Source organism: Rhizoctonia solani, chromosome 1, assembly GCF_016906535.1.
Source record: "Rhizoctonia solani chromosome 1, complete sequence".
Lineage (NCBI taxonomy): Eukaryota > Fungi > Basidiomycota > Agaricomycetes > Cantharellales > Ceratobasidiaceae > Rhizoctonia > Rhizoctonia solani.
The window spans coordinates 2,627,597-2,654,081 of record NC_057370.1 but is presented as its reverse complement, the minus strand read 5'-3'; the positions used below and the strand labels follow the sequence as shown (position 1 = coordinate 2,654,081).

The following is a 26,485-nucleotide window of genomic DNA, read 5'->3' as shown; positions in this document are numbered from 1 at the left end:
CATTACACAAGGGGATAGACGACTTAGAGCTCAATTACATCTGTCTTGCATCGAGAACAGCAAGGTGAAGATGAGTTCACGCCAACGACAGGTCGACCGGCAACCTCGAGTTCGCGTCTTAAACGCCCAAGTTGCGCCTCCCGGGTAACTGTCCCGCTCGTCTTTGGTAGTAATAGCGTGGTCCGTTCTTCCTCAACACCACCCTCCACAACAGCGCATCGAGGTTTGTTTGCCTCCTCGCCAGCACCTGATATCATTCCCCACGGAAGCAAACTCGTCAACCCGGTAAAGGTCATACGCCTAGAAGCAGCGGCCGAAGCCGAAACAGCTTGCGCGTGTGCAATCGCAGCCTCAATCGCAGCGGCCTCGGCGCCGGCAATCGAGTCTTGCCTCGAAGACCGGCTCGAGGTGCGTGAATAAGAAACGGAAAAAGGAGACCGTGAGACGTCGTGAGAAGTATCGACTGGCACGCGAGGGGGCGCTCGTCCAGTCGGTTGCACACGCGTCAGCGAGGGCTTGCGGCGCACCAGCGCACGGGTTGAAGAATCGGATATACAAGAAGAAGTCATGATCCGTGGGGTAGACGTTGATGGCGTGCTAGTCGATACGGTCTTGACGGTTGATGTGTTCATAACAGTCGGTGCAACAATGAATCTGGGTGGGTTGACCAGGGTCGGGGTCCGGACTGCGTTTCCGAGCACGGAATTCGTTCGGCCCTCAGGTTCACGCGCGAGGGGGTAAGGCTCGCCACCCGAGAAGGGCGCCTGGAGGTATGGCATTGCATTAGAGCCTTTTTTGCGGAACATCATAGGTACATCAGGGAGGAGAATCGCCGAGTCAGTGATTGTCGGGTCGAGCGAAAAGGGTAAAGATTGGGAGATAGAGGTTGAAACTCACCCAAAGATTTGCCGTGTTCATCTTTTCATCGAGGATGGGAGATAGGGGTTCCGGCGATTCGTTTTTCACGATCCACTCTGGCTTGGGATTCATGAAAGGAGGCATACCGACCCCAGTGAAGGCAGCGACCGAAATGCTTCCACGAGAAGCGCGTGTTCCGTGGCCTCTAAAGTTGTGCGAGATGCTGTTTCGCTTCGAGCCAAACTTGAAAGAGCTTGCACCACCATCACCCTTGAAGGTACTAAACTCGGGAGACCCAAAGTGAGTAGTCCCGAACGAGGGGTTGGTAGGCGTGACAGGTTCTTCGTCGCTTGTAGCATAGAGCTGCTCGAGTTGGTCAAAGAAGCGATCTGGCTTGGCAGGCGAGCGGTTGCCGCCCTGTACGGGACCTTGGGGCATCTTCCAGCCTTTAATCATTGAACCGGTGCGGGCGTGGCCTCGGTTGTAAGCAGGGGCAGGATCGGGAAACGCGCCCGGGAACTTGAAGTCGGGCTGGGGCTCCTGGAACGTGGGCTGCTGGGGCTGAGTGTACTGGGATGTGAATGAATCTACCGACTCGGAAGCGGACAAGTCGCCATTGATCTCATCTACATGAGATCAGATAATGTTTGTCTTACAAATAAATGAGTGACAACATACCAAGAATCTCGCTGGAAACATCGTCCTCGTCTTCTTCCACGCAGTGTGGTTCATCATCGTCCGAACTGGGCCCTTCGCAACTGGACTCGTAAACCTCGTCCTCTTCCTCCTCAACAACTACGTCCATGTTGGGCAAAGGTGATGCAGGTCTTGGTCGAATCTTGAAGACCTCGGTCTCGGTAGAAATCACATATGCTTCGTCCCTGACATCGGCAGTCGAAGTTGAGCTCATGCTGTCGTCGAACCTACGAGGAGAGAGGGCTACGTTCCACTTCTTGGTGGGGCTAACAGTTCGAAGAGCCAACAGCTCCTTTTCTAGCCTCTTGACGTCCGATTCGAGACCAAGTGCTTTGGCCTGCCAGTGACATTCGCCCTTGAGCGCTTCCTCGTACTTGGCACGCCATGATGCGCCGTCCTCGCGGGCGCGGGCAATGGCGTTGTTGAACGCCGCACGGTCCGACTCCCAAGTGCCCTGTTCCTTTTCGAGCTCGAGCACGCGGTCGCGAGCCAGTTTGGACTCGGCACGCTCCGAGTTGATCTTACCCAGGTACAACTCGGCTTGTCGCTCCAGATCTTCGACTCGTGTGCGCCAACCGGCGATCTCTTCGACAAGAGTGTTGCGCTCGCTCTTCAACTCGGCAATAAGGCCGATCTGTTCCTCCGCTATTGATGACGTTAGACTCGAATACGACATATTCGACTGCAGAGACGCGCGGCGCGAACTGGCCAATGCCTTCTCGAGTTGGTCGATGCGTGAAATCAGGACCTCTTGGTTCTTTTGAAGGAAGCCTTCAACCGCAGAAGCGGGGCTCATCGTACCAGGAGTGGGAGGGAGACGGCTGACTGGGGCAGACACCGAGTCTTTTGAGGAGTGAGTGCTTGACGAATCGCGGGACTGGCTACGTAGACTCTGACGACGAGAAGCAGGGATGCTATTACGGGACGAATTTGAGCCCAGGGCAACCATGGACTGCCGGCGGGTCGCGTTGCCAAGGTTTAGGGGTTTCATACCAGGGCGAGCACCAGGGGTAGGTGAAGGTGTAGCACTAGGTGTGGGAAGAGACACAACAGCCGCGGACGAGGTCATTGCCAAAGCCTTGAGGTTGAGTGACGCGGGGCGAGGACGAGAGGGGCTCAGAGAAGGCGAACGAAGGGATGAGGCCTTGGTAGGAGAGCTTACTGGGGTGGAAACAGGCTCGGGAACAGGGGCTGCGGACTGGGGGAGAGGTACATTCTCCTTGTCAGTAGCGGAGGCCTCCTCTTCCTCCTCTTCTTCGACGAGGACAGCGAGTTCACCCTTGGACGATACTGAAGGAGCAAGATTCTTTCCAAAGCTATCACGTTTGTTGGACAAGGCACCGTTCAAGTTGATTGAGAAGGGAAGTGACTTGGGTCCTGATACCGGCTAATATTAGATCCCGGACAATGATTTGCAACATTCAGGCACTCACTACGGGTGGTTACTCCCCAATCAAAAGTGCGCTCAACATCGGGAGTCTTCCACTCTGGTATCTCGACCTTTGCGAAACCAATGTTGGGGATAATCTCGGGGATAGTCCGAGCCTTGGCATTGGGGGACTTTCCTTCAAGGGCAAGCAAGGCACGCTCGCGAATCTTGGCAACATCGTCCTTGTCGTTTTCTCCCAGGGTCTTGAGCGAGTTGAGGGCAGCAGGATCGAAGCCCATCATGTCGACAGAGTCCCGGCGGGTCGACACAGAGGACCGCCTGCGGTGGTGTGACGAAGGACGAGGACGAGGGGTGGTCTGCTGGGAGCATGGGGGAGAAGACGGGGGCGGGGGAGACATGGGGGGCGCGGCAGGTTTGAAACCGCCAAAGGAGAACGAACGATTCAAATCGCCCAGGTTGGCTGGCTTGACTGGAGATAGAGGCAGGGTCACGGTGGGAAGACTGACTTCCGAATCTAGCTTTAGAATAGAAGCACTGCGAGAATGAGAGCGGCGCTTCTGGTGCTGCCTTGGTGCTTCCGTTGCAACGGGCAATGATGACAAAACTTCACTGGTCGCCGTGATAGAGCTGCCTCGCGAGTGGGATCTACGACGGGGGATCGAGCCAGTACTCGAAACCGATGACTGAGTTTGCTTCGCACGGAACGTTTTGAGCTACAAAGTCATGTTTTAATTTAGTGATCGCCGGTCTAAAAAAAAAACAGAACTAAAATTACCTTTTTCTTTGCAGCAGAGACCATTTCATCGCGGCTGCGATCTGAGTGTGTGTTGGATAGTTGGGGGGCCATTGTGTGCAGTTTAGAAAAGAGTGATATGCAAAAGAGGTTGCAGGGATAACTGCTAATATGAATGAAGGTGTCCGGTGTGGGGTTGGTTGTCGTAACAATAAAGAAAGTCGGGGCAGTAAACGTCGGTGAGGGGGAAAAACTGACTGGCAGTGGCCGAGCTCAAGTTGAAAGAACCCACCTAGGGGATCCCCCATTTTAACGCCATTTGAAATCAATAATACTCTCAAACAAACTGTCCTCGAACTAAGCGCCGACCACCACGTACGATGCCAGCTGCTCCGTAAGGTATTCCCCATGTCGCCCAACACAGACTAATAAAGCATGCAGGCTATTGCTCGACCCACAGATACGGGATTGGGTAAATATATCAGGCAAAAAGAATGCGAAATTGCTGACGCATTTGTGGCAGGTACTATTCCCCATCACGCTTGTGATGGTGAGTGGAATCCGTCTCAGCCTGCGCCTGTACTAACGCCTCGGAAGATTTTGGTCGGTGTCTTGAGACACTATGTGACCCAATTGCTCGTCTCGGCACCCAAACGCCAAACACTCCTTGCTGTCCGCGAGCAGTACGTAGCCATAAATGTAAATTCAATCCACAAAAGTATACTTACATTTACAATAGACGCGCTGCTTTGCGCTCACAAATTCTACGCGCTACGTCAATGCATTCACCTCTTCCTCCGACAACATACAAGTCCATTTCCCAGCATTTGTCTCGGGCATTCAAAGATGGCACATTCCTGAAAGATGGTCCCCCAAAGGCAGATGACACTCCTGCGTTGCCCCCAAACCCGCTCACAGACCCGACACAAATGGAAGGCATGATGGACGGAATGAAGCAGCAATTCGTTATGATGGTCCCCCAGATGGTCATCATGGGATGGATCAACTTTTTCTTCCAAGGCTTTGTCCTCAGTATGCATCCCAACCATACCACCCTATCTCATATCCGCATTGCTAATTGACTATTGCACGTATAGTCAAATTGCCATTCCCACTCACACTTGGGTTCAAGTCCATGATGCAACGTGGGATTGACACGCAGGAAATGGACGCTCGATGGGTCTCGTCTCTCTCGTGGTATTTCCTCAACCTTTTCGGTCTTAACGGCTTGTTCAGGCTCTTGCTTGGTAACGATAACGGTAAGCACTAAGCACTCGTGTAATTGATATCAGAAGCAATCAATTGACGTATTCCATCTTTATCCTACGAATCATTCTACATCTACTCTATCTCCGTAATTATCCTGCTTCTAGCCGCCGACTCGAGTCGCGACATGACCTCCTCGCCCTTTGCCAATGCCGCCGCAGCCCAATCCAAACCAGCCGGACCCCAAGATTTCACCAAAATCTTCGCCGCCGAAAAGGACAACCTCGAGCTCGCCGAGGGCTTGTACGTTTGGTCGGGAGAACACGTCGAGGAACGACTGTTGCAGCGATGGGGCAAGTTGCCGAAATCCAAAACCAAAATCGCATGAGTATAAGATAGATCATAATACAATGCAGTGGCGATGGGGATAGCAGAGATAGTAATACAACAGGGAATATCGAATAACGAAAGAAAGAAAGATGGAAAGCGTGAAACGCACCCGTGTAACCCAATCCAGTAGACCCCGTTTTGCTTGCGTGTGCGCCTCGAACGTGCGAGAACCTATGCAAAAACGCAATCCGACCGCGGGACTCGCTCGACTGGTCAATCACCGAAATTCGCATAACGACTTGGGTCTACTCGAATAATCCCACCCAGACCATATTCATCTGCCTCCATATCCATATCATCATCCTCGTACTCCCCAAATAGATCATCACCGTCGCCATCATCATCATCATCCATATCATCATCGTCTTCCTCGTCTGACTCGCCACTGTACGACCTAGTAAATTCAATTTAGTTAAGTTCAGGATAATGTGACGACAAAGGCCCTACATATATGCAAGGATCCGCCGACGCTTCTCTTCTTCGCTGATCCCACGCGTGTTGGTTGCCTGGGCGTGTAGCGCTCGCCGTTGCTCATCAGCCTCTTTCTTTGCAGTAGCTAATGCATACGCCTCGCGCTGGATTTGAATTGCTTCCTCCTCCGACATCGCAGGGCGGAGCTGAGGCGGTCCATGTGGGGACCCGGGCGAATTAGGCTCGTTTGCAGCCATACCCTGTAAATCCAGTTAGTGTTCGATCAAAAAAGAAAAACTAAATTCAATAAGTACTCACATAGGGTCGTGTCGAAAGCTTGGTCTTGACCTTGAGCTCGACTTGCACCGGTTTGCCCACGTTCATGAGATCCAGTTGGTCAATGATGTCCTTCGTCTGGTCCCTAGGATTGCTCATCTCTTCCTCGGCTCGGAGTGCAATCAGCCGAAGCTCGATCGTCTCGACCTTTTGGCGTGCACGTCGGCGCTCGGTTTCGTCGGAGGGTGGGGCTGCCACTCGGCGACTATCGCATCCATGAGCATCACCACCAAGATACCAGACAAGAAATATTTAAAATATTTAAAATAAGAAAATCGAGTATCCGAATGTACGGATCCAAATGCATCACCATTACCGAGAGTAACATAAATGCACCGATTGGTCGATAGACAAAGACAAAGACAATATAATTAGCCACCGGAAAGGATAATCAAAACTAAAAGACTTACGGGCGATTAACAATCTTCATCTGCCGCTCTCGCATCTGCTCGAGCTCATGTACACTGAACCTATCAAGGTTCTCAATAAGTGGCCGTGGATGCGAACTTGGTCCAGGTTCACACATCATCATCATTTTTGTGCTAAAGCGTTGGAGGACTCGTCTTGATTGTCTGACCCATCTCCCAGCCAGCGCCCGTTTATATCTCTCCAGAGAAGACCAAGCAAAACCAAATGGGACCCCTGCCACAGGGACCCCGGCGACTGTCTGTCATATAGCCTATAGGGGTTGAAATTGCCAATGTACTTAGTACGTAAACTCGGTCAATCTGTGGGACTTTTTGAGTCTGTTGGACCGGGGGCACAGGGCAGTTGGTCAAGTTATGGAAGCAAGGGCGCCCGGTTTGGATATTGCCCACATATTCTCGAGTAAGATATATGCGCATTGGTTGGACACCTTGTTTCAGACAAACTGTGGTGCCTGCTAGTCTGTCTCAGATAAGTTATTCAAGACTTCTCGGTTGTCTTTCCCGGCACGTTTACTCGACGTGTCATGTAACTCCCGACAAGCCAGAATATTCCCCTACACGTATACAATACATTATCATTAATGCTTATACAATTACAACGGATTAGAATTTCCTATTCGCGCCGGTTCGTTGCTAGGATCAAGTGCTGTGCGTTTCGGGAAACAACGCGCCGATCATGTTATTCTGGACATTGTGGCTGAGATTGTATGCGCTGAAATGCTACAGCGATTAGTCGAAACAATAAGGCCATCACCCGCCTCATCCACAGGGATGACCAAAGCCCCCTATTTTGGCACCAGTCGAGCGCGCGGCTGGGTATACAGCCTCCGCAAAAAAAGGTTTATTTGGGAACTGATAAGAAACGATAGAACATGCTGCAACATAAGGGGCGCCAGTTCGGATAGGAGTTCTTGAGCTTTGACTGGGGTGTGGCCACACAGTAGATCGCTTTAAGTGTATGCGTCTCAACACGTGACTTTTACAATGATTACCGGAGAGGCTAGAACATTGACACAATTTAGAGCAATATCTTTTCCGACTACGTAAAACAAAGCCTGTTCGCATCATTATTGCCGATTTTCGGACGCCTTTTAGTCGACATATCACACGTTAATGACGAGGCCCTCAGGAAGCACGTGGACTGAAACTAATTCCGCGATACCTGATTGCGTGGACTGCATACCGATAACACTTCCCGCGTACAAACATGGGAGATCTGATTTTCTGAAAGCAAGAAATGGTTCAGCACCGGATTGCCATTCTTTTGCATACTTTTTCGGATGGGGCGGGGAGGGGAAAATGAAGTCGATGTCGCCGCCACGGTTCTCGAAGTCGAAGGTACAATTTCCAAGTCCATGTCGATTCAAGTGTGAGATCGGGTTTCGAGGGTGTCAGTCGACTATTTATTTACTGAGCTTATTTTGGTGTGCGCGAAAACACTGGTAATTAAAGGAGGTTACTGGGGAGTCATCCAGCAGAGCTGCATTTGAAGGGAATAGACAACCATGCTTTGTGTCTTTGTTTTATTCATGTTAATAGACACAGCCATGGTCCCAGGTACAATCTATTCTACTGTCACAACCAAGTTGGAAATCCCGCCAATCAACAAGCTGTGGAGACTCCCACACAAGCGTTACCAATGAGGTATAATGTGCATTGGGGCAGGGGTTGGAATAGATATCGATATAAGCGAGCCCATGAGCTCTCAGCGCCCAGCGATGGCGATCAAATGTGAGCTTCATGCCCGCGATTCCCAAGGTCCGGGTGTCAGCGGCAAGGATTCCTGTACTATTCAAGGTGTTCCGCTGTCCGGACAGCCCAAGATGTAGTGAAGTTTGCGGGTCCGTAGTTTGCTTTACCGACTATGCGTGTTGGTGTGCCGAAAAAGTAATATAGCTGCCATGAAGTAAGCAGTTCCCTGTCACGATTACCGGTATCTAAAACACGCTTTCTTTGCTTGTAACACGCATTGTCACTCGTCAATCGAATTTTTGATTTAATTCACAAGTCATTTGTGTATACAAATTACACCCTATATGCGGCCTTCCTAATTTCTCACATATACATACTATCATGCTGATACCAAGACCATCGAGTCAGTTTCTCACGGAATAACTGAAAAAAGATTAACGAATGCTTACAGATCCCGGCGGCATGAACTCATTATTATCTGGGTCTCCTGACCTTGGCGGTTGCCGCGGCGGGAACCCGCGACCGCCTAGTGGACCAGGACCAATAGGATCGAACCTAACGCGCGAAACGTGATGTAGTGTTTCAGTCAAAGTCAATGCGTGTGAGTTTGTACTTACCTTGCCCCAGGTGGAGCGCCCATTGGCGGTAAGAAACCATCACCGCCCCATGGACCCACACCTCCTTGTCCTCGGCGACCGGCACCCATTCCTTGGCCTAGTGGATCCCTAAACATGGATGGTTAGGTCCAACAAACATCCCGTCACCTCCAGCACCTGGAGGAGAGAACAGGGAAGGAGGAGCGAATGGGTTGTGTAGCCCGCCCAGTGGGTCGAGATCCGAGCGACCGATCTCGAGTGGATTGCGCCGAGAAGGGTCGGCATAAGGGTGTGCAAATGGACGGTCGAATGAGGGTGGGGGTGATGGATTGGGTGGTGGCGCTGCGCGTCCTGGTTGTCCTGATGACGCTGATGCGGGCGTACTAGTGGTACTTCCGGAGAGAGGCTGTATGAGTATGCGGATTGTACGTCATGTGGAGATGCTTACGACTCGGACTCTTGGTAGCCTTCCTTACGCAGCCCAGGTAAAAGCGACTGTATTACCGTAATTTTGAAAAGAGACACGAGATCAGTGACGCGGGATGAGGATATGTATCCATGGACAAGTGGCCTGTCTGTGGATTGGGTGTCGTAAGGGAAATATGAAGCAGACGTAAAGTCTTGAGTTGTGATTTCAAAGGTTTTAGTCTTGTCGTCCTACAGAAGCCAAGGCATCAGGTCGATTTCATCATAGAGCGACAATTAATTACCTCAATGGCAATTCCATGCACGATCATCTTACCCGATACCCTACAAGCTTCAACAAGAACGTAAAAGAGCTTTGCTCATGCTTGTATTTGAAGGTATATACATCTGGGCCCTTTCTGTTCCAGCCTTCAGGCAAGAGGCCGGGGCCCGTGCCAGCATCGGGTTCTCTAGCTGGCGTGTCCTCGTCAATAGCCACAAGCCTGAACCCCAATGCTGTCATGGCCGAATGTATAATATGGCGACAGCATCTTGAGGACTGGATACGTCTTGTTAGATTCGGGTAAAATATTGGCTACTTTGCTCAGCAACGCGCTGGCGTCGAGTGCGTTGGCCATGATGATGGAGCGGTGGAATCGAGAGTGGTGGCGATCACATACCCATATTGACAATTTAAGTCGATCATGTGGCTGTGAAGGATAAAGGTCACATGACCATACTTTCGCTTTCAGTGGACCCGTCGGTGGTGATTTTCAGCACAAGCATGAGCAACGCGCTAGGTGATCCGCTGAGCACAATTGACGAGTAAGTACGCGTGGTATTGATATAAACCAAAGGCTGATCATAGGGAGGGGTTCCAGCGTGTCACCCAGTCCTGGACCCGAGTCTACGCCTGTGCCAGAGATATCTATCCAGCCCGACGAGGACGATGACGACGAAGAATTTGTATATCCTGGAGAGCCAGAGCCAGCAACAGAGCCAGCACCAGTGCCAAAGGTCACGCCTCAGCCCCCTGTAGACGACCCACTGAGTGCTCAGAGCGAGGCGGCTCCGCTCACACTTGCCATTCCTGCACCCGCCGAGTCTCAACCCAGTCCACAGCCAACAAGCGCCCAGCTCGACGCGATATACAATGCAGCAGCAGCTGGCTCGCTCCTCGAAATGCAAAGTCTCTTTGCAGACACGCGTGTTCCAGCCTTTGCACTTGCCAATGACGCAGCACCTAGAACAGGTCTCACCGCTTTGCATGCCGCTGCGAGCAGAGGCAAAGTGGCAGTAGTTCGATGGTGTAAGCTCACTTCATCTCACGTGTAAATTCATACTAATGATATGTTTACCAGTGATCGAGGAATGTGGTGCAATGTCGGATCTGGAAGATAAAGAGGGAGAGGTAAGCCCGCTTGAAATAGACTAGGCCGGTGGCTTATCATCGCGCGAGATAGACATCTCTACACAAGGCTGCGTTGAACGGGCATCTCTCCGTGGTCACTTATCTTCTCGGTCCTGAGGCAAAGGCAGACGTACATGCACAAGACGCGGATGGATGGACAGCGTTGCACAATGCTTGCTCTAAGGTGCGTTTAAGCACGACTCTGTCTGGTTCCTTCATTCACGCTAGTTTAGGGTTATCTTGACATTGTTCGTTATCTGTGCGAGTCTGCTGGTGCCGCAGATCAACTCGAGTCCCCCGACCAGCGTACGATACGTGGCGTTGACATCAAAAGTAAAGGAGGATGGACCCCATTAAGTACGTGGCGTCTCAAATACAATCTTCTTTCTTGCTAACACTCTGCAGTGAATGCTGCTTCCAAGGGACATCTCCCCGTAGTCTTGTATTTGTTAACTAAGCAAGCTGCGGACCCAATGGTATGTGCTATTTATTGATGTTGTCCACTTGGCCTTATGCTTGGCAGATTCGTAACAACTGGGGTGAAACTGCGTACGATATTGCTGCTGCTGTTTTTGAAGTCTGGATTTGCGAGGTGCGTTATGAGTTTTCCAACTGATATTGTACTGATTCTGTTCCAGGTTCTACAAAAAGCTGAAGCCGATCGCTGGCAAGGCTCCCAAACGACATACAACCCCCTTGGTGTTCATACTACTGTTCCTTTAATTCTATAGTATGTCGCTTCTCGTGACAGCAATTTGACCTCAGCTGACCTATTCGTCGTGTCTGTCAGCGAACAACAACGACTTGACGTCAGACTTAAAACACTCGCTAGATCTGGTGGGAGGCCCAAGTTCTCAGCTTCAGGACTAGGGAAACGCGGAAGACGGAATGCATTCGAACTCTCGATTCCCGTCGGATTACAAGTAGCCCCAAATCCTTCCGCTCTGGCTGATAACCGTACACCACCGCCTACTCCTGGTGGAAGTACTGGCGGGATAAGGAGCAGGAGCGGATCGATTGCCAGTGCATCTGGAACCTCACCTGGCTATGTGGCCGCCTGGAGGAGCGACGTTGTTCTACCAACTCTGGAGCAACCATTCACACTTCCTGCACCTGTGCCATCACAAGGACGTGCACGTGAGGGCGTAGAACGGAGTCACTTTTGGCTGTAAGTATGCGCTCTCAAATTCTGTACACTACTAAACCCATTCGTAGTTCGGACTGGACACTCGATCTCACCCATCCCCGCGCGAATGCCTCGGAAGGCTGGCAGTACGCCCAGTCATTCGATGAGTCTGACGATAAATGGACATCTGACCCGCCCTCTGGGCTCGAAAAGCTGCTTCAAGGCCAGTCTGGGCTCAGTGGCCCTGCTCTAGGGGTCCTGCTACAAAATGGGTTAGACGTCGGCGCTGGGTCCGAGTGATGCGTCGTCGCTTGGATATTCCTCCCTTGCCTTTTATGGAGCCCAGTGGAATGTATTGGGTTGGCGCAGATGGGGGTTTGGTTCCCGTTAGTGAGGAAGGAGGTGAAGAGATGGGGCGATCAGTGGAGGAGGAGATTATGTTACTCGGGCGAGATATCTTGTAGCCCTTCTGGAGTCTCCCGGACCACACATGGATGCTCTCGAATACGGGAGACGGGTTGCCAAGCTCGAGCGGGCGGTTAATGACTTGAAAGCTGGGTTGATTGGCAAGTCCCGAATGTTTTAACCAGAGCCATAGATTCTGATAATATCCGTTACAGGTGACGAGGATCAGGATAGAAAAAAACAAGCGGAGACGCTCGTTTCAGAGTACAGTCGCGAATTGGAGAAAACCCGCTCTGCGGCTGCTTCTGCCGGTTACACGCTCTCTGCTGACGGTGTGTCTCTCGCTTCTGTTGCTTGATACGACCGCTCATATGATATGTAGATACGCAAGACGTCCCGGACGATGACTCTTCCGACGAGAGTTTCCACTACCCAGGATCACCTACCTCGACAGCCCGTGCTCCCTCTATCATCACTCAACCCAACGACTACTTTACCCAATCGCGTCGTCCTTCTGCAGCCGCACCTCACGATTTGACTCCCCAGCTCTCCCAAGCCCCCGAATTCCGCGTCCCGACGCACGAGGCGCCGCAAAAGGTGCTCACCCCGCACTGGACGCCTCCAACGCCGCATTCGATTCAGACACGGTGGGAGCCGGACGATACAGTTTCAGAGTGCAGAGCGTGCAGAAGGAAATTTACATGGCTGCTTCGTAAACACGTACGTTGGCGTTTCCCGTCGCAGGCCGAAATACTAACGAATAGAGATTATAGCACTGTCGCCGATGTGGCCAAATCTTCTGCGACCGCTGTTCTTCCCGACGGGCGGTCCTTGACCCGTCCGATGTAGTCCTGGAGCCATCTGTAGCCGAACACCAATCCAACTATCCCGGTTCGTCGTCTACTCATCGTGTGTGCGAGTCATGCTACGATGCGACGACTGCGAGTGTGGGCATTCCGAGATCGTTGAGAACCCCTGAGCGAATTGTGGTCGATACGCAGAGTTTACTTGTGCCCAGGCGTATGAGGAGTCAGGAGAGTTCGCAGATTAGCGATTTGGCAGAGTGCGTTTTTTTATTTTCATTTTTCTCTCCATAATCAAGTCTAACACATTGGCTATAGTTGTCCGGTGTGCAACCAAAACTTATCAGATCTAGGTTCTGCTGCTGTACAAGAGGACCACGTCCGTATGTGCCTCGAGGGGGGTCGTTCAGGACCAGCGAGCCAAACTGCGGCACGGTACTTGGTGTACAAGCTCCCAGCCGAGAGCGCGCTAATCGGTACAGAATGTGTGATTTGTTTGGAAGAATTCTTAAAAGGTACGTTTAATCCGATCTATAACTTCCGTGTTTAACCTGTGTGATTTACATAGGATCTCTTGTTGCGCGGCTGAGTTGTTTGTGTACGTTCCATAATGGTGAGTCCCTTCCGTACTATTTAATACAAGAAAATACATGTGGCTAACTAGTTGTCCTAGACTGTCTTGCGTCGTGGCTCCAGCGTGGAAGGAGCTGCCCCGTACATGCTCGAGACGCCTGAAATGATAAATAGATGTGTGTAATGACTTGTCTGTAATGCTCGGAATGTGGATACGGTACGAATATATATGGGCCTTTTTATCGGGCGGTAGAGCACTTGCAATTGGCCTCTTGACAAACTTGCAATAATCCATTTCAAAAGTCAAGCAAGTTCTTAGCGCGCGCAAAAACGCCCCCGAGCCCAAAATTTCATACGAGGAGAAAAAGATATATACAAAGAACAAGAAAAAAGTCCTGGGGCGCCGGCGTGGGCCTAGTATATAAGGACCAGAACGAGCTCCAGTGTGATTCTGTGGTGTGTGTGTGGGTACAACAGGTGGTCAGGGAAAAAAAGGGAGGAGAGACGACAACATCGACAACACGACTAGCGAGACACAAGAGGTGAAAAAGAAAATGAAAGAAAGCTACATGGGCACTAGATAGCGAGAGCACAGATTCATTAGGTTCGAGTTTCAACGTTGACGACGGCCACCATAGGCATCTCCAAAAGACAAGTACTGCATCGAGCGAACAGAGGACGTTCCAGTTGTCCCGCCCGCACCACCGCTTCCGTTCATTCCCCACTGAATAGGCGTAGTGAGATCGATATCTCTAAGACCTCTCCTGGCGCTCTCGTATTCGGCTTCCTCGACACGCTGGCGCTCGATAGCCATCGCACGTGCAACTGCCAAGCGATTCAGCTCTTCCTCGCTCTCGTCGGACAAGTAGTCAGTCGAGTCAGTTCCGACGGTCGTATTGGATGACTCGGAACCCGAATCTGACATTGCACTGCTCGAGACCCGAAGCGTCGATAGAGAACTGGATAAACTCGAGAGCGAGAGTTGGTCTACGGGAGCGGGTGGGGGAGGTTGAGCCTCTTGCGGGGGCCCGAATCGTCCCGTGCCTTTGCTGCTGCTGCTGCAAAGACTGAGCATGGGCATCATACGAGCTCTGTCTAGCGGGGCGCTGGGGGTCTGAGCGTCATATGATGCCTGCCGACGAGACGAATATCTTGGCGAAGCAGACGCTGAATCTTGTCGTCGTGGGCTGGCCGCCGAGAGCGGAGGTGTGCGAGACGGGTCCGTAGCCGCTGCTGGGTCGGACTTTTCGGAAAATTGAGGGATGGGGGCTCGTTTTGGGGCGGATTGAGTGCGTATGGTGGACGCTGCGAGAGCACGCTGGTCCCATGCCGCGACGATCGCACCATAATGGTCCTTGTCGATCAGTGGAGCGTCTTCGGGTCTTGGAGGACGACAGCATCCTGGCCTGCGAGAAATTGCAATATTTTTTTTCAAGTCATGAGACGTGTGTGGGAACTCAAAACAGAGAAAGAGCATACCATCCTGGGTTATTAGGCAAGGTTGTTCCTGGTGGAGGCGGGTATTCTTTTGCCCACTAGAGACGGATGGCTACGTCAGTCATGTTATAAAGAGGGAAAGACAGGAAACGAAACCCAAACTCGGACCTTGCAATATCCACATCCGTTTATTGTCGGAACGCCTAAATATCGATCAGTCCCCCCAATGCAGCGGAAAAGAAGTCTCGAGTAAACATACCGGTATTGCGAAAGTAGACGACGTCAGACCTAAGCAAGGCAAGGCAGTAAATGAGTCTCGCGCCTCGTGTCCAGACACGTTGCCGAGTCTTACTCACTTGTGGTTTGCGCGGTTTCTGCACATGCCCAGGGACTTGCGGTGAGCGCATTCCCGAATGGGAGTTGCCAGCACCCGACATGCGAGGCATGTGTATGTTCCGTCGGGTTGATCGCGCACGACGCACATTTGTTTTCGGGTGGTGGTCGGGTTGCGTCCCTTTGCCAGTTGTGGCCCTATCGGATGTGATATCCAATGGCATATACCCAGATGGGGAAGGTGGCCCCTTGCTTTGGTTAACGCTCGGCGCTTAGAGGGGTGCTAGACCTCTTCCGGGGAGAGAGGCATATATGCGGCCGCATTGGCGGTTTGCTCGGCGCCGGGGGATGGGCGGGGGCGGAAGTTCCTGTGGAAAGACTTGGGAAGTGCAGAGGCAGGGGCAGGGGGACATCCGGACGTAAAAAAAAATATCTGCGGCAAAAAAGAACGCACATCGAGTCGGGATTGGATATACGCCGTGTCGATGGAAAAGTCGTGGTGTTCCAGAAAACACAGCATTCGCAGGTGACCACATTTATTGTGACCTCATTTAATCGGATGTGTGACCTTGCTCCTCTTTCCTCTGTACCCTATTACTACCATCCACGAAGTTGGCTATCCTAGAATCCGAAACCCAACAACGACCATCGAGCGCTGACCATGGGTAACAAGACCAGCAAACTGTCCCAGGAGCAACTCGCCGAGCTGCAGAAGAACACTTACTGTGCGTTTGTGGGATGCGAGGACTCGTGGCGGTGCACTGATTTATGATTTATTTTGATTGCGTTGGTAGTTGACAAGAAGGAATTACAGCAGTGGTCGGTACTTTATCACGGCATGGGATCTGTGTGCTTTGCTAAAACGGTTATTTCCCCACTACCAACAGGTACAAAGGGTTCCTCAAGGACTGTCCTAGCGGCCAACTCGACAAGCACGAGTTTTCGCGGATATATAAGCAGTTCTTCCCCTTTGGCGACCCGGGCCAGTTTGCCGACTATGTCTTTAATGTGTTTGATAACGACAAGAACGGCACCATTGACTTTAAGGAGTTTATCGGTGCTTTGAGTGTTACTAGTCGAGGACGACTCGATGAGAAGCTGAAATGTGAGTGAGCAGGGTCGTGGTCATTGTGGTCATGGCGGTGGTGGTGGTGGCTAGGGCACTCGCGCTGAAACAGAGACACAGGGGCGTTCCAGCTGTATGACATCGACGGTGACGGATTCATCACGTACGACGAGATGCTCCAAATCGTGCGCTCAATATATAAGATGACTGGTCAAATGGTCAAGCTGCCTGCTGACGAGGACACACCCGAAAAGGTATGCAGGCTGTGTTGACCGTATTAGGATGTCACTCATGGGTTGGAACAGCGCGTGGACAAGATATTCAGAAATATGGACCGTGACAAGGACGCGCGACTAACGTATGACGAGTTTGTCGAGGGCAGCAAACAGGATCCGACTATTGTCCAGGTAAGTATGAGCGCATGATGACCGTGGGGCATTATCTAAACATGATGTAGGCCCTCTCGTTATACGATGGGTTGGTTTAGAGCTGGTCTCTGGTTATAGTGTGATACCCCTCGCGTAGTCCAAAGTACTTGTTTTCTGTCATTTTTGTAATGTAGTACCATGCCCTATGAAAACGGACCAAATTACACAAAAGAGTGGAGCACAGCCTTGTCGCGTAAATGATAATGGAGTTGCAATTGCGATCGGCAGGTCGGCGCTTGTTGGAATACTTATTCACGACGACGACAAGGACAATGAGGGTGCTCTCGGCGGTAGCAGCGCTCGCAGTGTTCCTGCGGGCTAATGCGACGCCGAACACTGTGCCGTTTGAAAACTGCCTTTCGTCACAGACATATACCGATGACCGATATAATTCCTCCCAGTTGATCAACGTGACGAATGTGTATTCTCAGATTACAGACATTGGCGATGGCAATGGCAGGCAATTGCGTCTCAGCTTTATCTCTGAAATAGGCTCAGAGCTCGATGGATGGTCCAGCGACACCAAACTGTCCAGTATGTATGAAGTATAATTATTATAATTTCCTCGCTAACTTTTGGGCAAGCGACTCTGATATATTCGACAGTATCGCGACTAGCGATGTATTCTGGAACAAGACGTTCTTCTGCTACCATATAGTGCCTCCGGTGCCATATGCACCGAGGTCATACAACGACACAGATTGTATTGTTCCCGCCGGACCACTCGCATTTGGAATCCAGTCGCCTCTCCCACACGACTACCAACTCGTGACTCTCAACACCCGCGTTCAAGTCCTTGACACCAGCAACCCTGCCAAGGAACTCGCTTGCATTGATGTTGCTGTTACCCCAATCGTTGATATCGGTGTCGGCGGCTCATTTGATTATGCGGGTATTCTCTTTTGGGTCTCTGTCGGTCTTGCCATTGCCTACTGGCTCATCGTCGGTCTTGCCCGCATAGCAGCAGCCTGGAGACGCGGAAGTTGGGACTCGAACCAGCGGTGGGTTTACATCCGATGGGCAGGTACCGTTTTGGCAAGTGCCATCAGCGGAGAGCGCCTCGCTGCATCACCTGCTCTCTTGCGTTTTGGTAAGTCTATACCATCTCTAGTTTCTTAATCCTAACTGGGTCTGTAGCCACCCCGTCTATGCGCGATATCATATTCCATACTCAGTGGTGTGCCTGTTTAGCCATGGTTGCCGTCGAATGGCCCAATTTTATCTGTAAGTCTAGTAGCTTTGTTCATCTGGCTCACGCGCTCATTTCGTTATGTAGACCCAATATTGTCCAACGCCGCCTGGTCCCATCTCCTTTATAGTAAGCTTCCAACAACCCGCTCTGTTACTCGCTCCAACCTTTTTCTCTCTAGACGTAACCATTATCCAAGGCGAAAACTCTGCAAATGAACATTGGTGGCCTCTCCGAGTGCCCGCGTACACTCCTCCGGATGCATTCAGTGCCCAAATGGAGAACACGACGTCCCCCATTTACATTGACCCCAACGCTCCCAATAGTTTATTCACATTCCCGTCATACCCGATCGAAAGCGACCGCGGTTTGCCCGCACTTGCCGCTGCGGTCGGACTAAGAGAGCAAGACCTATTCGGCATGTGCGTCTCGACGTTTTTGGCCATCGTCGCTTCCACATTGGTCATTAGCGTGTTTATCTGGGCGGTCGACTGGCTCATATCCAGCGTCGCGTCGGGCAAGAACAATTCCTCTCGTTCCCGAGGAGTACCTGCGAATGGGGGCGGGGATGTGAAAGACGTCGTACGCTCGCCTTCACCCGACTCCCAACTCTATCCAGGCGTCGCGGCCCGAAGCGCCGGACATGGACACGCCCGTCGTGGATGGTGGCGCTACCGACTCGGTCAGAGCTCGTTCCACGGCAGCGTCCTGCACGGAAACCTCGTTCGCCTTCTCTTACTCTTCCATCTCCCCGTAACCATCTTCTCGTGCTATCAATTTACGCTCGGTCGATCTACGGCGACAACTCTTTCTATTATTCTTGCTGCGCTCACCTTTTCGGTGTTCTCGATCGGGATCCCGTTATTTTTGATTATCGTGTCACGACGACGCCAACTGGGAAGCTGTATGATGCGACGCGGACCTTGCTTGCGCTCGGACCGCTGTACAACCATTACGGACACGGGAGTCAATTGTTTGCTGGGTTGTTTTTCGCGAATAATATCGCCCTTGGTTAGTCCTCTATTTCATTCCTTCATTCTAGTTCTCCTAATAACTCGTTGATTCGGTGCATAGGTTCAGTCATTGGTGCGGGCCAAAAAAGCGGAACGGCCCAGTCGATTATCATACTCGTGATCGAGGTAGCCTCGGCTTTGGCGACGAGCATCTGGCTGCCCTGGGGCAAAGGCGCGCATATGAGCTTGATCAGCTTTCTGTTCTGCGTATTGAGGATCATAAGCTCGGTTTTGTTGGTTATTCTGAGCCCCGTGGTGAGTTTATCTCTTTTTCTCTATATGCACTCTTTGACCTCATTTTAATCAATTTATAGGTCGCAATTGGGGATTCGGCTGGTGCATGGATTGCCTATGCTATACTCATCATCGCCGGAATAATCTACATCACGTTCATCGTTGTCCTGTTCTTCAAGATCCTCGAAGGTCTCGTTCGGCTTATATTCAAAGTTTCATTCGACCGCTCGCACCATTCAGTCGACACCGGCTTCATCGGCGCGCTTGGGTTGGCAGGATGCTGTGGCAGTCGATCAAAACGCAAACGACGCTCTCGTGGACATCGCTACCAGCTCTCGGGAAGCATTTCCGGCAGCTCGAATTCTAAAGCTGGGTTGATGGGTCGGTCTTCGAGTGGGTTGGAATATCCTACTGCAGGGTACGCACCAGGACCACCAGGCATGAACGGAAATCACCCTATACCCAACGGACCGTACGGCAACTACCCTCCCTCGAACGGTCTTACGTCGTACCCGCCCGGCCCCGCTCCGCAGTCGTACCTCCGACCTGAGCAAATATGGCAATCTTACCAAGAAGCGGATGAAGATGACGCGGGGCACATTATGCAGTCGTGGAATAAACACCAGACCTCACCGCCCCAAGGGGCACTACAAGTCCCGCCTGCGTCTCAACCCGGACCCGCATATCAACCCGTCCCGACCAACCAGTCTTCGTCCTCCGGATTCGTGAACAACACGCCTTCGTCCTCTGGGTTCAGCCGCGTCAAGGGCGGCCGGGCGCACTACGAGTCCCCTTTGCGATTCGCGCACCGGCAAGACCCAGCCCGTTGAGTTCTCAAATCCACCTCCCGCCCGGTGCGCGTCCTCCCGAACAGCCGTCCAACGTGCGCCAGCACTCGCGCACGCGCTCCCAAACGGCCGTCATCGAAGACGCGGCCCGGCCCGTCCAGCTTGCGCCAAGCACGCTGCCCCTGCCGCAGATCGCCGTTCCGGACGAGGACGACTCGCCCGCGAGCTCGGAGCCTACCCGTCGTCGGTTTTGGTTTGGGCGGAGCGGCGGGAGGGACGGGAGCCAGGACGATACGAGTTCGGGGACGGGGACTGGAGATGGGATCGCGGGTCCTGGTCGGTTGTGGCCGTTTGGGAAGAAGCGGAGGGGAAGTGAAGCGGATGTTGATTGGACGGGTGGTGCGGAGAATAGCGGAGGGGCAGGAGCAGGCGGCGGTGGTGGTGGGTTGTCGTCATGCGTAAAGGAGGTGCGAATGGGAGTGAAGCTACAGGCGTTGGGGGAGGCGATGAAGAACCTTCCAAACCCTCCTTTTCGGTCATTCGTCAGCCAAGACCTGGTACGGGGAACAGTGCTAATTCTGCACAACGCCAATCGACAATTGGTTAAGGTTAGGTGATCTCATAGACTGTTTATTTCTCTGTGGTAAGATACATAAAGTGATACATCGCGGGACGAGTGGGGAGTGCGAGTAATCCTAGGGATATACAAGTGATGTGCAGAACAGAGTCAAGAAACCATTGTTCAAAGGTTTGCAAAACAAGACGAGAGAGTCCATGGTACATGCATGCGTTCAAATTTCATTCAGAGCGTTCAGAGTCCCGCATTCACAGCGCGGAACCTCGCGGTCCAGTTTTGGCCGTTGCGATTGTCCCACCATTCGCCTTGGCCCGGCACCTCGTACTTTACCGCGAAATGTAGTATTTTAGCCCGAACGGCTGACCCAGCCGAGCCGCGAATGCCCATATCCTTCAAAGGGATCCTGAACTCAAAGTCATCGTATCCTTCCGGACGGGGCGGGACCTCTGGGCTCTCCGTGCCGAGCCTATATGCGCCCGTCCAACGTGCAGACGCCTCGGCCTGAGTGTTCCAATCGTCCGTGGAATAAATCACTGAAACGGACTTTTCAAACGCAACGTTGCGCACGCGCACGACGCCCGTGAGCGACTCTCGATCAGGAGAGAGCCCGACGCCCAGGGTGGTAAACATCCCATGCGTAGGCGCGTTCGCGGCCGAAGGCAAACTCGAGTCGCATGCGAGGGTGAGCTGCATGCTGTCTCGTGGGCATGCGCCGGGCGTGGATGGTGCGCTACAGTTGGCGAAGGCTCGGCGGAACTTGTGAATCCGAGCGCGGCCCGGTGTTGAGGAGAAGCGATGACCGTATCCGGAAGTCTCAGCTGACGCGTCTTTATCCGGGGGACTTGGGCGGCGATCGAGAACGTGGGGGTTCGAGGGGTGTATGCGTGGGGTCCGAATCGTGGGCGGGTGCCGATTCGTCAAAGACACACACGTTCTCGAGTGTCTCAGAGAAATGAACGTGTGCGTGCTCGTGGGATTCGGGGGATGCGGAGCCGTCTTTTTGCGGGAGAGAGGCGCTTGACGACTCGGGCGATGGGGCGGTATTCCATTTCTGAGAGCCTGGGATATGGTGTGAAGCCGAGCGCTTGCGGTGTTTAAGCAGCGGGCGAAGCTCCCGGCCGTCCTTGAGCTTTACGCAGGGATGGCTCATCTCGGGCTCTTCTTCGAGCTCTTCGTAGCATCGCTCTTTTTTTCTTCTTGCTCCTGAGTGTCGGGTGTGCTGACGAGTGGGACAAACCCAAAGTCAAAGGCTGAGAAATGGCGGGTGGGCCGTTTACGTAAGGGTGCAGCCTCGCTGATATCTTCGCCGTTGTCCGAGTCGGGGGGTGTAGGTAGCACTGAGCTTAGCCATTTGGGGCCCGCGCCTGCCGTAGGTCGGGGTGGGTAGACAGACTGCGGGTGCGAGTTGGGAGTGCTGGAAATGACATTGAGAGGTGGGGTGGATAGTGAGGGTCGTGAGATGAAGAACGCATGGTTGGTGTTGGGGAAGTACGCATTTGTAGTCCCACGAGTTCCACACGGAGAGTTGCGGGATCAACGAGCTATCAGCCTCGGAGTGATTCGCGGAGTCCAGGCAATGTGGTCCAAGTAGTTCAGTTTGAGAGCAAAACAGGACGAGTTGGAATAGTCCAGTAGATTGTGGTGCTGGCAGCGGGGCAAGGTACGAGGAAGAAACTGGAATGAGTTTGGACCTCCAATGAGATCCGGGCCCAGCACGGATTTATGTCTCAGACTAAGAGCCGTAGGACGGTAAGAGTTGCCGGTTAGTGCCCCACCACATGCGCATCGCCAGTTTACATCTTTGGGTTCGTTCTTGTATGGTTCGGATTCGCGAAGAGCACCCCAGAACGAGCGGGGTGGATTGGCCCCCAACACAACCGACACGGCGATTCCATCCACCAACTATGATGTCAACCAGTATACAATCACTGTCGTGCACCACATTGTACGTGAACCCCAGATCTATATTGAGCCTTGGTGCGCACTGGCGCAAACAATCAGTGAGTTCAGGCCCACTTTTGGACCGTACCTTAATTTTTCAGGTGAACAAGATCCAGATCGTGGATAGAAGGCGTAGAGTGCAGTACTATATCAGTCTCGGTTGACGTATACTTCGTCCAAGCGCCAAGCGCTTCTCTCCAGCAAGCTCCAAATCTCTCCAACACGCGACGACCATCATGGAAGAAGCCGCAAACATTGCATCAGAATGTGTTTATTGTGGGCACACCTACTTTGTATACTTAGAATAATTAATTTATCTTTGGGTATAGCTCTGGACAACCTGCCAAGTGAGGTGGCATTTTTGCTAAATGAGATAAAGGCCAAAGATCAGAAATGTCAAGGTAATGTCCTTTTTGTCTCCCCATTTATGAATGAACAACTGGAGTATTCTTAGAAATTCAGGAGCGCAACAAGGGCAGGATGGCCAAGGCATTTGCCCATCGCACAGGCAGTCTGTCCGCAGCTAACCCTGCCAATGCTAATCCGGCCCAAAAGGATCCCTTCATGGCGGGATCGCAAGCCCAGCTGCAACAGAAGATTCGAGTGGACCAGGAAAGGATTGAGAAACTATCCGCTCAGAAGATCGCGCTTGCCCAGCGGCTGCAGCAACTGGTGATGAAGGCCGCTGGCCGAGTCGAGGCGGATCTTACACGGGTGCGGATTGCAAGCGGAGACTTGCCCGCACCTCAACCCGTTATTCCTGACCCTCCTTCGGAGCTTCCTCCCTTTACTATTCCTCCAACCTTACAGATCCCAGCAGCTAGCCCAGCCACTATTGCGACTGCCCTGCCCGTTGCGGTCGCGAAGCCACCTGAACCTCGAGGGGCGCCGGCGCCTCCCCCGACCATCGACGCTCTGACCGCCAATTCGTCTAATCCTCAGCTGCAACAGAATAAACGTATGTTCCATATCCGTTCGCTTGTATGCCCCTAATGATATTTGTTGTTAAAGGTCGTCGCACGACTACCGGTGGTGCTTCTACTCCTATTGCAAGTAGTCCCTCTTCTACTGTGGTTATTGCGGGAGTTGTACCCGCGACACGTCGTATGCGTCCACACTCTGCTCGCCGTCGACCGGACGCTGAATCGGATGAAGATGTCTTAGATGAACAGGGTGATGAAGCCGAAGGCGGCGAACCCGGCGCTACCGATGATGCATTGTATTGCTTTTGCAACGAAAAGTCGTACGGCGAAGTGAGTTTGGCGCTATCCCATCTCCTGTGCTGTCTTTCTCATGCACGCGGATAGATGATTGGCTGCGACAATGGAAATTGTGCCATCCAATGGGTCAGTTATTTACCTGATTTGAAAGTACATGCACAGATCTGAGCGCATCACTTCTAGTTCCACATGGACTGCGTCGGTCTCAAACCACCTGTGCCACCCGACATGAAGTGGTATTGTTCGAGATGCAAAGAGAATCGAGAAGATTCGGATGTTCAGGTTGCTGGTATCTCGCCGCAGGTTGTATCCAACAAGCCTGCGCGCAAAAAGGGAAGACGTGCGTGAGCATAGCAGTTTCGCGGTAACGTGTGGGTTGCCTAATAATCCTCTGGTGCTCATTTGTTCTACAGACGCATAAACTCGGTTGGTCTTTGTTGTAACGTAGCAATGTGGGTTGGGTTGATACGAGTGCGGGTATATATACATCCATATTAAATAAACCGGGTGCTAGTAGCCAGGCCAGTGGCATTAATTCATAAATTCTCCTTCGTCCTCCTGCCACCCTAAGACTTCGTGCGGAATTCCAAGTGACGTGAGCAGGGTCCCCAGTGTATGATATTTCGGTTTGTCTTGGGGAATGTTTTCTGTGGAATCCTCGTTCTCAGCAAAGATTACACCATCGGAGACAACTTCATAAGGCGGCAATAGAGTCTTGCGTGGCACAACAGGTCTGTTCAAGTTCTTGAGTAGCGAATGATGTACTTTATCTGCTGGGGGAGGTGTAAACATAGCTGGGCTCCCAACGTCGTCTAAACCTTGTTCCTCCGTATTTTCATAATCTGCGTGAGCTGAAGCATGTTGTGCCTTGTCGCACCATCCCCACCCATCGGGCTTGGCACTTCCCCCCGAGCCCAAGTCCCAAGAGTCGTTACTACTCATGTTGTCACGGACAAGCGCCCACAGGTCTTGCGCTGCTTCTTGCGCTGCGGAACGCCACTGCAAGGCCAAGGCCTCGAGCTCCTCGTCGTTGGAAGCCTGCTTGACTGGTGCAGATCCAACAGGCCGAGTAGGGTCTGCCAATCCCCGAATCCGAAGCGCATTTCGGAGCAATTGGAGACGTTGTCTTTGTGCTTGAACCGTCGCAGTTGTGGGTCGATTCGACTTGGCAGGAGGTTTGAATGGGCGAATGACGGTTCGGAGAGGACGAAGCTTGTAGGATGTGGATATGGATGTGGGGGTGGCAGAGCTGTATTCCAAGGTGGTTGATGGTCTGTATGCGGGACTTGACCGTGCCGCAGTCGCAGGCGTAGTAAACACGTCTGGTTGGGTGGGCAGAATTGGACTAGAGAAGTTCTCATAGCGAACAATAGATGGCCGAAGAGGTGTTGAGAATCCTCCAATAGGCCGCCGAGCACTGGTACCTTGTGCATTCCGGAGGGGGGACACAAATGGGGAACTGGTTAACTGACCAGTTCGACGCACTTTAGTACAAGGCTGGTCTTCAGTATCAGAATCTACATGAGGCCTCTTTTGCGATGGGGAGCTGGCGAGCATAGGTAGGGGCGAACTCGGAGGGAGCGACGACATCGTTGTTGGGAGCCCACACCGAATAGGACCAGGCCGAGGGTTTCGAAACGGTGCATCCACGCCTGCAGTACGAATTCGATTAACCTTTTGCGCTGGTTTGAGGGATGGAGGACTACTAAGTTTCATAGGACTCGTCGGGGGCGGATTGAACATTTGCTTCCGCTCCAAGTTGCACGGGCGAGGCTAGTGTCGGTTCTCTCCTCCGTAATGGAGGTGTGCTCGAGACACCGATCTCAGGCTCCACCAATGAATTGTCTGCAATAACCAGCGGCTAGGTAGAAAACGTCAAGATAGACTTTTTGCGCGTGTAAGCGGAATACACACGCTGCTCTCAAGCCCTTGTTCCGTTCTAGTGACCTCCACACCCGCAGGCATCGTTTGTAATGAGATCTTTCCGGGCGGTGTTTTTGCGATATGTTCATTATTCTAATATCCAAAATATGAAAAACAATCGAAAAATAAGCAGATCACCTACTGAGGCGGGAGCTGCGCATACATTTAGTTGAAAGGTTTTGACGTCTCCCCTTGCTTCGGTCTCCTGATTAAATGCACCATCACGAAGAATAGTAAGTGCAATCGAAGAGATTGTTTGCTTTGGAAGATGGCCCTTGGCGCCCAGAGCTGATAGGACGGAACGTACCTCGGCTGATTGCGATTTCAAGCACAAGCTATGTGACGAATCAATGTTATCCTGACGGATGAAATTGCCCTCTGTTGCAGAACCACGTTTGCTTGTGGACATCGATCCAGACACTGCTGTCATGATCGTATGGGACTGGACCATGTCTAGTAAGATCTACAGAAGCATCTAGATATCTAAGAGCGGGTCTTACCACAGTCTGACAGAGTGTGCCCACGCCCGTGGAAGTTGGGTGATCCCTTTGGGCCGACTCGGTTTTTAGGCATTTGATATGGCTAGAAGGGAGGCCTGGCGCTGAGAAGCATTCGGGGATGACAAGAGCTGATTCTCTTGCATCCTCGGGTACCTGGGTGGCCAGCTCTTCCATCCGTGTGTGTGAGAGGTTTCCCATAATCGGCCCTTCCCTACCTCCGAGATGCGTGTCTTTGCGCCCAAGGTTAAACAAGAGCTTTAGGACAAGGCGTAGAGATTAGGGTTCAACTTACTGTTCCCAGAACTCCCACATGCTCCACCACTCACACACTCAAATGGGCTCGGGCATTTTGGAAATCCACACAAATTGGGTCTCTT

General features: G+C 52.2%; 12 protein-coding genes across 12 annotated transcripts; 4 read left to right on the top strand and 8 right to left on the bottom strand.

The window, feature by feature from the left end:
* Positions 1-23: 23 nt before the first annotated feature.
* Positions 24-3,791, bottom strand: RhiXN_04393 (uncharacterized protein; the record flags this gene model as incomplete). The annotated part of the gene is made up of 5 exons (XM_043324210.1): positions 24-764; positions 898-1,484; positions 1,537-2,931; positions 2,988-3,657; positions 3,720-3,791. 5 exons carry the CDS (start codon positions 3,789-3,791, stop codon positions 24-26), a joined length of 3,465 nt encoding a protein of 1,154 aa, XP_043176629.1.
* Positions 3,792-4,057: 266 nt separating this feature from the next.
* On the top strand, positions 4,058-5,271 carry RhiXN_04392 (ER membrane protein complex subunit 3; the record flags this gene model as incomplete). The annotated part of the gene is made up of 7 exons (XM_043324209.1): positions 4,058-4,071; positions 4,119-4,149; positions 4,201-4,227; positions 4,275-4,360; positions 4,417-4,709; positions 4,775-4,936; positions 5,051-5,271. 7 exons carry the CDS (start codon positions 4,058-4,060, stop codon positions 5,269-5,271), a joined length of 834 nt encoding a protein of 277 aa, XP_043176628.1.
* A 215-nt stretch (positions 5,272-5,486) lies between these two features.
* On the bottom strand, positions 5,487-6,555 carry RhiXN_04391 (uncharacterized protein; the record flags this gene model as incomplete). The annotated part of the gene is made up of 4 exons (XM_043324208.1): positions 5,487-5,667; positions 5,721-5,944; positions 6,003-6,225; positions 6,431-6,555. 4 exons carry the CDS (start codon positions 6,553-6,555, stop codon positions 5,487-5,489), a joined length of 753 nt encoding a protein of 250 aa, XP_043176627.1.
* A 2,019-nt stretch (positions 6,556-8,574) lies between these two features.
* Positions 8,575-9,779, bottom strand: RhiXN_04390 (uncharacterized protein; the record flags this gene model as incomplete). Its single annotated transcript, XM_043324207.1, has 6 exons — positions 8,575-8,695; positions 8,758-8,854; positions 8,905-9,142; positions 9,241-9,393; positions 9,479-9,644; positions 9,709-9,779. The coding sequence occupies 6 exons, from the start codon at positions 9,777-9,779 to the stop codon at positions 8,575-8,577; spliced, it is 846 nt and encodes a 281-aa protein (XP_043176626.1).
* A 92-nt stretch (positions 9,780-9,871) lies between these two features.
* Positions 9,872-13,621, top strand: RhiXN_04389 (ankyrin repeats; the record flags this gene model as incomplete). Its single annotated transcript, XM_043324206.1, has 17 exons — positions 9,872-9,966; positions 10,023-10,450; positions 10,503-10,552; positions 10,605-10,736; positions 10,786-10,909; positions 10,958-11,028; positions 11,076-11,144; positions 11,191-11,282; positions 11,343-11,720; positions 11,768-11,968; positions 12,025-12,068; positions 12,299-12,415; positions 12,466-12,803; positions 12,857-13,146; positions 13,205-13,401; positions 13,455-13,499; positions 13,560-13,621. The coding sequence occupies 17 exons, from the start codon at positions 9,872-9,874 to the stop codon at positions 13,619-13,621; spliced, it is 2,733 nt and encodes a 910-aa protein (XP_043176625.1).
* A 451-nt stretch (positions 13,622-14,072) lies between these two features.
* On the bottom strand, positions 14,073-15,278 carry RhiXN_04388 (uncharacterized protein; the record flags this gene model as incomplete). The annotated part of the gene is made up of 5 exons (XM_043324205.1): positions 14,073-14,865; positions 14,939-14,994; positions 15,065-15,099; positions 15,156-15,184; positions 15,253-15,278. 5 exons carry the CDS (start codon positions 15,276-15,278, stop codon positions 14,073-14,075), a joined length of 939 nt encoding a protein of 312 aa, XP_043176624.1.
* Positions 15,279-15,890: 612 nt separating this feature from the next.
* Positions 15,891-20,564, top strand: RhiXN_04387 (uncharacterized protein; the record flags this gene model as incomplete). The annotated part of the gene is made up of 14 exons (XM_043324204.1): positions 15,891-15,954; positions 16,024-16,048; positions 16,117-16,334; positions 16,416-16,549; positions 16,601-16,702; positions 16,753-16,772; positions 16,992-17,261; positions 17,308-17,813; positions 17,861-17,947; positions 18,000-18,041; positions 18,094-18,816; positions 18,987-19,180; positions 19,240-19,946; positions 19,982-20,564. The coding sequence occupies 14 exons, from the start codon at positions 15,891-15,893 to the stop codon at positions 20,562-20,564; spliced, it is 3,675 nt and encodes a 1,224-aa protein (XP_043176623.1).
* Positions 20,565-20,758: 194 nt separating this feature from the next.
* RhiXN_04386 (phosphatase regulatory subunit domain-containing protein) lies at positions 20,759-21,217 on the bottom strand (the record flags this gene model as incomplete). Its single annotated transcript, XM_043324203.1, has 1 exon — positions 20,759-21,217. The coding sequence occupies one exon, from the start codon at positions 21,215-21,217 to the stop codon at positions 20,759-20,761; it is 459 nt and encodes a 152-aa protein (XP_043176622.1).
* Positions 21,218-21,353: 136 nt separating this feature from the next.
* Positions 21,354-21,996, bottom strand: RhiXN_04385 (uncharacterized protein; the record flags this gene model as incomplete). The annotated part of the gene is made up of 3 exons (XM_043324202.1): positions 21,354-21,717; positions 21,762-21,888; positions 21,918-21,996. 3 exons carry the CDS (start codon positions 21,994-21,996, stop codon positions 21,354-21,356), a joined length of 570 nt encoding a protein of 189 aa, XP_043176621.1.
* Positions 21,997-22,701: 705 nt separating this feature from the next.
* RhiXN_04384 (inhibitor of growth protein amino-terminal histone-binding protein) lies at positions 22,702-24,033 on the top strand (the record flags this gene model as incomplete). The annotated part of the gene is made up of 6 exons (XM_043324201.1): positions 22,702-22,741; positions 22,795-22,866; positions 22,920-23,423; positions 23,477-23,718; positions 23,773-23,811; positions 23,869-24,033. 6 exons carry the CDS (start codon positions 22,702-22,704, stop codon positions 24,031-24,033), a joined length of 1,062 nt encoding a protein of 353 aa, XP_043176620.1.
* Positions 24,034-24,216: 183 nt separating this feature from the next.
* Positions 24,217-25,275, bottom strand: RhiXN_04383 (uncharacterized protein; the record flags this gene model as incomplete). The annotated part of the gene is made up of 1 exon (XM_043324200.1): positions 24,217-25,275. One exon carries the CDS (start codon positions 25,273-25,275, stop codon positions 24,217-24,219), a length of 1,059 nt encoding a protein of 352 aa, XP_043176619.1.
* A 115-nt stretch (positions 25,276-25,390) lies between these two features.
* RhiXN_04382 (uncharacterized protein) lies at positions 25,391-26,282 on the bottom strand (the record flags this gene model as incomplete). The annotated part of the gene is made up of 4 exons (XM_043324199.1): positions 25,391-25,546; positions 25,600-25,701; positions 25,772-26,050; positions 26,109-26,282. The coding sequence occupies 4 exons, from the start codon at positions 26,280-26,282 to the stop codon at positions 25,391-25,393; spliced, it is 711 nt and encodes a 236-aa protein (XP_043176618.1).
* Positions 26,283-26,485: the final 203 nt, after the last annotated feature.